At 45.4% G+C, this 8,714-nt stretch overlaps 3 protein-coding genes across 5 annotated transcripts in view; 1 reads left to right on the forward strand and 2 right to left on the reverse strand.

The window, feature by feature from the left end:
• Positions 1 to 6,591, reverse strand: part of bag5 (BCL2 associated athanogene 5) — a 9,708-nt gene extending 3,117 nt beyond the window's left edge. Inside the window, exons 1-2 of one of the 3 annotated variants that reach the window (XM_014022090.1) lie at positions 6,273 to 6,591; positions 1,511 to 2,392 (exon numbers count right to left, since the gene is read on the reverse strand). In XM_014022090.1, coding sequence (XP_013877544.1) covers positions 1,511 to 2,392; positions 6,273 to 6,397 — 1,007 coding nt within the window. In that variant the 5' untranslated portion in view covers positions 6,398 to 6,591. The other 2 variants (XM_014022092.1, XM_014022091.1) reach the window with 2 other exon arrangements.
• Positions 157 to 1,504, reverse strand: LOC106527262 (uncharacterized). Its single transcript, XM_014022096.1, has 2 exons — positions 733 to 1,504; positions 157 to 683 (listed from the first exon to the last, which is right to left on the reverse strand). Exons 1-2 carry the CDS (start codon positions 1,335 to 1,337, stop codon positions 449 to 451), a joined length of 840 nt encoding a protein of 279 aa, XP_013877550.1. The 5' UTR covers positions 1,338 to 1,504; the 3' UTR covers positions 157 to 448.
• Positions 4,622 to 8,446, forward strand: coa8 (cytochrome c oxidase assembly factor 8). The gene is made up of 5 exons (XM_014022097.1): positions 4,622 to 4,847; positions 6,609 to 6,806; positions 7,200 to 7,263; positions 7,832 to 7,922; positions 8,133 to 8,446. Exons 1-5 carry the CDS (start codon positions 4,737 to 4,739, stop codon positions 8,239 to 8,241), a joined length of 573 nt encoding a protein of 190 aa, XP_013877551.1. The 5' UTR covers positions 4,622 to 4,736; the 3' UTR covers positions 8,242 to 8,446.
• The last annotated feature ends 268 nt before the right edge of the window (positions 8,447 to 8,714 follow it).

Raw genomic sequence — 8,714 nt, forward strand, 5'->3', positions numbered from 1 at the left:
TAGCAGTATCGTGGTGGTATTGTAGTGGTATCGTAGCAGTATTGTGGTGGTATTGTGGTGATATAGTAGCAGCATCGTAGCGGTTTCGTGGTCGTATCGTAGTGGTATCGTAGCAGTATCGTGATCGTATCGTAGTGGTATCGTAGCAGTATTGTGGTGGTATCGTAGCGGTATCGTGGTGGTATCATAGCAGTATCGTGGTGGTATTGTAGTGGTATCGTAGCAGTATCGTGGTCGTATCGTAGCAGTATTATGGTGGTATTGTGGTGGTATCGTAGCAGTATCGTAGCGGTTTCGTGGTCGTATCGTAGTGGTATCGTAGCAGTATCGTGGTAGTATCGTAGTGGTATCGTAGCAGTATCGTGGTGGTATCGTAATGGTATCGTAGCAGTATCGTGGTGGTATTGTAGTGGTATCGTAGCAGTATCGTGGTCGTATCGTAGCAGTATTATGGTGGTATTGTGGTGGTTTCGTAGCAGTATCGTAGCAGTATCGTAGCGGTTTCGTGGTCGTATCGTAGTGGTATCGTAGCAGTATCGTGGTCGTATCGTAGTGGTATCGTAGCAGTATCGTGGTAGTATCGTAGTGGTATCGTAGCAGTATCGTGGTGGTATCGTAATGGTATCGTAGCAGTATCGTGGTGGTATTGTAGTGGTATCGTAGCAGTATTGTGGTGGTATCGTGGTGGTACTGTATTGTGGTGGTATTGTAATGGTATCGTAGCGGTATCGTAGCAGTATCGTGGTGGTATCGTAGCAGTATCGTGGTGGTATCATAATGGTATCGTAGCGGTATCGTGGTGATATTGTAGTGGAATCGTAGCAGTATTGTGGTTGTATGGTGGTGGTATCGTAGTGGTATCGCAATGGTATCGTAGCGGTATCATGGTGGTATTGTGGTGGTATCGTAGCAGTATCGTGGTCGTATCGTAATGGTATCGTAGCGGTATCGTGGTGGTATTGTAGTGGAATCGTAGCAGTATTGTGGTGGTATCGTAGTGGTATCGTGGTGGTATCGTAGCGGTATCGTGGTGGTATTGTAGTGTTATCGTAGCAGTATCGTGGTGGTATCGTAATGGTATCGCAGCGGTATCGTGGTTGTATCGTAATGGTATCGTAGCGGTATCGTGGTCGTATCGTAACGGTATCATAGTGGTATCGTAGCGGTATCGTGGTGGTATCGTAATGGTATCGTAACGGTATCGTAGTGGTATCGTAACGGTATTGTAGTGGTATCGTAATGGTATCGTAGCAGTATCGTGGTCGTATCGTAATGGTATCGTAGCGGTATCGTAACGGTATCGTAGTGGTATCGTGGTGGTATCGTAGTGGCATCATAGCAGTATCGTGGCGGTATTGTCGTGGTATCGTAGTGGTATTGTGGTGGTATCGTAGCAATATTGTGGCGGTATTGTCGTGGTATTGTAGTGGTATCGTGGCAGGATGCTTCTTCTGCTTCTGACCTGAATCAGATGATGCAGGAGAACCAACCTRTTCCAGGTGAGACCTACCTGCGCGTGTCGTCTCCCTCTCCCTCCAGGTCCAGGTGCTTCAGCAGCCCATTGATCTCCTCCACCACCTGTTTGCGGTAGTTTCTGATGGCAGCRTTCCCGGAGACATCCAGGGCGTCCAGCTCCACCTGCAGCTCCATCAGGATGCGGGACAGGTGTGCGCAGCTGTCCCTGCCACTCAGCCCCATGAGCAGCGCCACCAGCTGGCTGCGGGCCATGCTCACCTTCACCATCACCTGGTTGATGCGGTGCACCACCTCGTGGGTGTCCCCCGACAGCGGCAGGGACAGGGTCTGCTGCTGCGTGCGTCCCTCCAGGACGTCCTGCACGGCGCAGAGACGCGTCAGCGCCCGGTACCGGGCCTTGCGCAGCGGCACCCGGCCCTCGGTCTTGATCTGCGTGAGCTTCAGGACCAGCTCCTGCAGGGMGTCCACCAGCTCGTCGCTGATCTCCGCCACGCCGCCGGCCCGCTGCGGCGCCACCACGTGCTCGTCCACCAGCCGCCGCGCCTCGGTGCTCAGCTCCTCGATGGCCAGRCGGGACGGGTGGGTGGCGTTCTCCTCCAGGTAGCGCAGGAGGCCCTCCACCTCCTGCGCGGCTCTCTTGCGCGCCCCCTGCAGCTCTGCCTTGCCCTCCGTGTTCACCTGGTCCACCTCCAGCAGCAGCCGGGTCAGCTCCCGCTCCATGCGCTTGTACTCCCGCTCGTTCTGCAGGCCACTGAAGGTGCAGACCTGCGGCCCCAGAGCCGACACCTCCTTCTGGACCTCGTAGAGCCGCAGCATGGCGGGATGGTGCTGCTGCGGCTCCATCGGATGCTGCTGCTGCTCCTGGGGGGCGCCATGGTCCATCCTCTTCCCCCCATCAAAGGGCTTCCCAAACAGGCTGTGGAAAAACAACAAAAACAAACAAGTGTTGGCATTTTAACGATTGATTCTGTTAAACTGGAGCYTTATTAGCAGGTGGAAGAACCATACACWGCCACAACAGCCCGACTCTATGGGATAAATSTTGTTCCAGCAGGAAGTGAATTTGAATTGCTCAGATTGAATCTGAATGTGCAGAATTTGAAATTGAATGCATTGGTTTGAAAATAAATTTCACTAAATTTAAAGTTTTGTATCTGAATTAATTTTCTTTGAAACTGTATTTTGGTTTATTAAAAATTCAGTTTGACTACTTCCACTTTCAGTTCCATAATTCAGATTTTTGTGTCACATCCTGGTCCTTGAGAAAGCCAGGCAGAGTAATCAAACACAGATCCACAGATTTATGTTTCACTTTGGTGAAGTTTCCCTTCTGGATGTAACAGAGTTGATGCAATCCACTGTAAAAGTGACAAAAACACACAAAGTTATTTTATTGCAGTGATTAATTTGACCTATATGTAGAAAATGTTACATTTACATGATGACATCATGGATCAGATATTGATCAGATGCTGCTGCTGACTGATCCACATTCTACATAAGATTGGACATTACAATCTAGTAACCAGGACAACTGCTGGTGGGCCAAATCAAAAAGCTTGGTGGGTTGATTTTGGCCCATGGGCCCCACTTTGGTCAACTCTGGTTTACATGCAGACATTCCCCTTTGACATCACTTCACATGCAAACATCTTAACAACCGTACATCTCAGTGATGTGAAATTGTTTTTGCAATATGTTATCTATGTTATCTTTCCAAAAGTGCATTCACATTTATCAGAAGAACTGACGTCACAGACACTTTAAAGATTAGAAATGTAGCTTCAGATGATCGCTCGTCATTCTGAGAGCAGACTATCATTCATGATTATAAATCTGTATTCTCTGAAGCTCTTGGATGGAAGAGGACCCGGTTCTGGACGGTTCCAGAATCCAGGATGAGCACATGTCAGGCTTTTTAATTTGGGATAATCTCTGCAAAGATCCGGTCCAACATGGCAACACAGAGAAGCTGTTTCTGGAGACAACACGGATCTCCATCCTCATCCTCAGATCCAGGCCGGACCGGCTTCATGTCCCCGCAGATCCCCCAGCTGCTGCCGGGGCTTCAGAGCCCCCCGAACCCGCCCCACACCTCCGGGTAAAGCCCCGGCCTCACCTCTTCAGCACCCCGAACACATTGGCGCACATTTTCGGAGAGGGTTGTTGCCATCAGCCGGGGCAGAAATCATGGAGGTTTCCCCCGGACCGGAGGAGGACGGGTCTCCGCTCAGCCTCAGCACCAACCGACCGACAGACGGACTGTGACGGACCCGCCTGAGAGGGACTGCGGCGGGGCTGCTGTCGCCCCTCCCACCGCCAGAACCGCCCGCTTCTGTGTCTTTAAAACACTTTAATTTAAAAATAAAATAAATAAAATAAAAGCAGGCTTCACGGAGGTTCAACCCGGAGCGTCGGAACCTGGACGGTGGTAAACAAAGCCAGCTCCCCCCTCCCTGGTGCTTCCTCTCCGGATGATCACCTGACTCTTCCCGCCCCACCTTTTGGCCTAAAACACTTTTTATTCTCAGGAAATAAAAGCAGAAACGCGGAGACGTCTCCACCTGTCGTCTTACCTGCACAGCCAGCGCACAGCCATGTGAACTGCTGCTGGAAAGGTCGCACCTCCCTGGATTAAAGCTCAACATTAACGCACCTACAGACACCTTCAGCTACTTTCTGCTCGCGCACAGGAACTCACACGGAGGTGCTTTTTCCTCGCTCCGCTTCCCTTACTTTAATTTACCCACGTTTACCTGCTGATAAAAACAAACCGTATGKAGCAAATGTTTGTGCCATTCATTAATTCGTATAAATGTTAAGGAATGTACTTAAGAATTTATATATTTTTAATTAACGGTTCTTTTTTAAACCCATGTATACTTTTTTGTTGTCCAACAATCAGTGCGTTCGATTTAGTCATCCGCGTCGTGCGGTGCGGGAAAGAAAACCTTAAATTAAAGTGTACTTTCATGAATAAAACTTGTTTTGTTTTATTCTGTTATGTTTATTTTAATTTATCTGTTGATTCGTTTGTTTTGTGAACACAGAAACACCGGGTTTGCTTTGTAAAAAAAAAAAAGAAAAAAGCTCCAGCAGCCGGTGAGGTTTTTGAGCTAACTCCTACTTCCGCTCTGCTGTGACCAAACATCCGGTTAGACGAGCAGGTCGTGAGCTGCTCGGTGACCCGTGTGTTTGTTGTCGGAACCAGTGCTTTGGTTCTGTTCTGTTTGGGTTGTAAAGAGTTTATTTAGTTAAAAATGTTGTTGAGACGTTCACCGTGTCTGAATTCAAGCTTCACTGCTCTGCGCCTGTTTCCGGCCCGGTTCTGCAGCTCTGACCGAACCGCTCAACGGGACAGAACCACAAAGGTCTGTTTCATGTTTTATTTTATTTAAGATAAAAGTAGCAAAAATCTAGCAGATAGCTAAAATCTGCAAAATGCTGTGTTAACGTAGCAAATTTGTAGCTAAATACAAAGTAGCCAAAGGCTAAAAGTAGCTGAAGGATAAAATGCAAAAATAATAATAGTGAAATAAATAAAATCAGGTAAAGTAGCCACGTTTTTAGAATAAATGTTAAAGTATCAAAAGGCTAACTGAAAGTAGAAATAGACTTAAAATTAACAGAATGGTAGCTGAATGTATGGAAAGTTTAGCTAAAAACTAAAGTACCAGAAAGCTAAAAGTAGTCGTAGGCTAGCCAAAAAATATTAKCTATAAATGGCTAAAAGCAGCAAAGGTCTAGCTGATAGCTAAAAGCTGTTAAAGGCCAGGTAAATTACCTAATTGTTAAAAYCTAAAGTAGCTAAAGGTTAACTAAAACCTCAAAGTAGCTTAAAGTAGTAAATAGCTAACTGAAAGTTTAAAAAAAGTCAATACTAAAAGTAGTTCATTTTCAAAGTAAAAATAAAAGTAGTGACAGGCTAAAGGTAACAAAATAGCTAAATACATCAAATGGTTAGCTAAAACCTAAAGTAACAGCAGGCTAACAATGCTAAAGGTAGCAATATGCTATCTTAAATGTAATTTTTTTAGCTTAAAGTTAGCACAAGTCAGTATAAGCTAAAGTAACATGTTAGCTTAATGCTAAATRTAGCAGAAAGATTTGTTTTATAGTTTTCACTCATTTTCACTCTTTACTTTGTTGCTTATTTATTGTTTAAATAATGACCTCAGTAATGTTTCACGTTTGTTGGTTTCAGGTTGTTTTTATGTAGAATTCAGTCCAATAAATCCAAATATTTCATGTTTTTGRTGATGTTTAAATTAGAGTTGCACAATAAATCACTCATCATCACACTAACAACCTGTGCGACAGACAAAACCTGCACAAACTGTAATAAAAATGTTTGTTTTCCTGTGTGTTTGTCAGCTTCAGTCTGAACAAAATAAACCCGATGAATCAGATCAGAACCACTTGACGACGACTGCAGGGAGAGAGTTTACAGCTGGATTTAGTTTAAACTTTTATTTACAATTATTTTTTCAGATGATTTATTGTTAATTGTTKAACCTGGTAGTAAGAGGTGTTTTTCAGTGTTCAGACCATCAGAAATGTTTGAAGTCATTAAGAAACTGTTCATGCAGTTTGTTTTCACTGCTAACACAAACCTGTGGTGTTGGACTGGAAATGATGTTTAATTTATTGTGTATTTGCTCTGAACCCAGACGTAAACACTGCGGGTCACATCAGGGCAGTCTTCAGCTGTTWTCACACTCAGCTTTAATCTTTATATTTATGCAAACATCTGGTCCCTGCTTCTAACCTTCAGAAATAAAATAAATTCATCAAACCTCAGCTGCAGTTCCTCTAAAGACAAGCTTGTTTCTGAAGGTTCTGTGTACCCCGGTCCCGGTCCTGGTCTTGGTCCTGGTCCTGGTCTCCGGGGTCGGGTCTTTCTCCTCGCAGCTCTTCTCATCGTGTCGCCTGCTCAGCACTGATAAGCTCCATCTGCAGCTCAGTTTGAACTCCTGTGACGTGCACATTTCAGCGTGCACGTTTCAGCGTGCACGTTTCAGCGTGCACACTAACGAGCTGCAGGTTCACTGAGTTCGGCTTGTTTCGGCTGAAAGCAGCTGAAGTTTCTTCACGGTGGCTGAACTGAGCTCACAGCTTGTTTCTACCCGCAGAGAGCCGGCTTCAGGCCCGAGCCCAGCTCCACACACGACTGGATCGGACCCCCCAACCCGCTGTCCAACCTGCGGCCTGTCGTCTACCGAGTCMCCCCCAACGAGTCGGACCTGCAGAGGCAGCTGAGGACGCTGAGGCAGGAGACCGAGGACTGGAACCAGGACTTCTGGACCAGACAGAACCTCAGCTTCAGCGAGGTACACATGCAGCTGTTGTGTTCTGATATGGCGTTGTGTTGTTGTGTTGTTTTTAGGTCACAGAAGTTGATTTGTGTCACTAACAGCTAAAAATAAAAATAATTTTCATCAGAAATCCCTTCATGTTTGTATCAGTGGTTTATTTCTCTGATTGGGTCAGAACCATCAGAACTTAAACTTTTTATGTGAAATCTGATTCTCACCAGCAGAGGGCAGCAAAGTCCAACAGCTGCAGACTTTAAACATTTATGTGCTGCTAAATAACTGAGATKATGTGAATTAAATACAACTTAAWGTTTGTTTTTAAAATATATAAAATGTTTGACAGCATAAATCTGTATCTTTCTGTTAATATTAATTATTAAATAAAGATGTTTTTAATGTTTTCTGCAGGAAAAAGAAGCGTTCATCCTCTCCCAGCTGAAGGCTAAAGGCTTGACTCTGCGTGATGAAGAAGGTCAGGATTTATTTTTCTCTTAAATGTTTCAGTTTTTGTTGTTTAAACACAAAAATAAAAACTTTAAATTCTGCAAAACCGACTGTTTTACCTGTTAAATACGTTTAGTTCCTGGAGCCTGTAAGAGGCAGAACAGCTGAGGTTCTGCAGAGATTCTTTACATTTATCCACCTGGTCAGACTCTGACATCTTTTATAAAAATCGTAAATAAAACATTTCTGTATAGAAAACCTAACCCCCCCTCCCTCAAACCTGAGTGGACCGGTCTGGAAGCAGGAGGGGGGCGGGGCTTGAAGCGTCTTAAAGGAACAGTAACAAAACGAGCTGCTTTGAGAGACACAGCAGAAAYGTGGTGAAAGAGGAGCTGGTGACGTTAGAATAAGGAGGAATTCAGACCAAAGTTTTATATTTCACTTTATAAAGACCAAACTGAAGGGTTTAGAAGCAGGATATTTATATTTATAAATGAAATAAAACAAATGAGAAATAAAGGTTTTTGTGTAAAAACTAAGAGCTGGAGCACTGCTGAAAGTTGATGATGATGATGATGTCGTCTCCTCCTCCTCAGGAAGACGTCGGGCTCTGAGCACTGAGGAGATGGCTCAGTTCTACAAAAGCTTCCTGGACAGAAACAGAACCCGACACGCTGATTACAACAAGTGAGGCTTTATTTTCTTCTGCAGCTTTAAAAGTTCTGACCCGTCCTGTGGGTAAACAACAACAACAAACAAACAAACAAACTGTAACGTGCTCACAGCTGTCTGCAGCTGGTTGCAGTTGGTTAAAATGAAAACATTCTTCATCAGAACCAGCAGCAGACATCTTTAAACTCTGGTTCTGGTCTGAATCTTCATGTTCTGTTTGTTCAGAGAGTGGTACCGACGGAACTTCAGCATCACGCTGCTGATGGCCCGGGTCGCTCTCAGCGGGCTGTGGAGGACCGCCCTGGAGAAGAGGAGCAGCCGTCCCACCACGTGATGAAGAGGAGCAGCCCCTCCCACCACCACGTGATGAAGAGGAGCAGCCCCTCCCACCACGTGATGAAGAGGAGCAGCCCCTCCCACCACGTGATGAAGAGGAGCAGCCCCTCCCACCACGTGATGAAGATAAATTCTCCTGTTTTTATCTGCTGCTGAGAGAACTCCAGCGGTCATATTTTATGCAGAAAGTCTGAACTTTGTAACCAAACTGAACGAGGACTCTGAGCAGCTGGACATCATGAAGACCAAGGATCTGGACATCATGAAGACCAAGGATCTGGACATCATGAAGACCAAGGATCTGGACATCATGAAGACCAAGGATCTGGACATCATGAAGACCAAGGATCTGGACATCATGAAGACCAAGGATCTGGACATCATGAAGACCAAGGATCTGGACATCATGAAGACCAAGGATCTGGACATCATGAAGACCAAGGATCTGGACATCATGAAGACCAAGGATCT

Source organism: Austrofundulus limnaeus, unplaced genomic scaffold, assembly GCF_001266775.1.
Source record: "Austrofundulus limnaeus strain Quisiro unplaced genomic scaffold, Austrofundulus_limnaeus-1.0 Scaffold318, whole genome shotgun sequence".
Classification (NCBI taxonomy): domain Eukaryota; kingdom Metazoa; phylum Chordata; class Actinopteri; order Cyprinodontiformes; family Rivulidae; genus Austrofundulus; species Austrofundulus limnaeus.

Bases quoted from the DNA above. Each gene is read 5' to 3' on its own strand.
- LOC106527262 (XM_014022096.1), bottom strand. From the start codon at position 1,337: ATGATGCCACTACGATACCACCACGATACCACTACGATACCGTTACGA. The intron at 684-732 runs ACGATACCGCTA...TACAGTACCACC, and splicing joins GATACCACCACGATACTGCT to ACGATACCACCACAATACTG.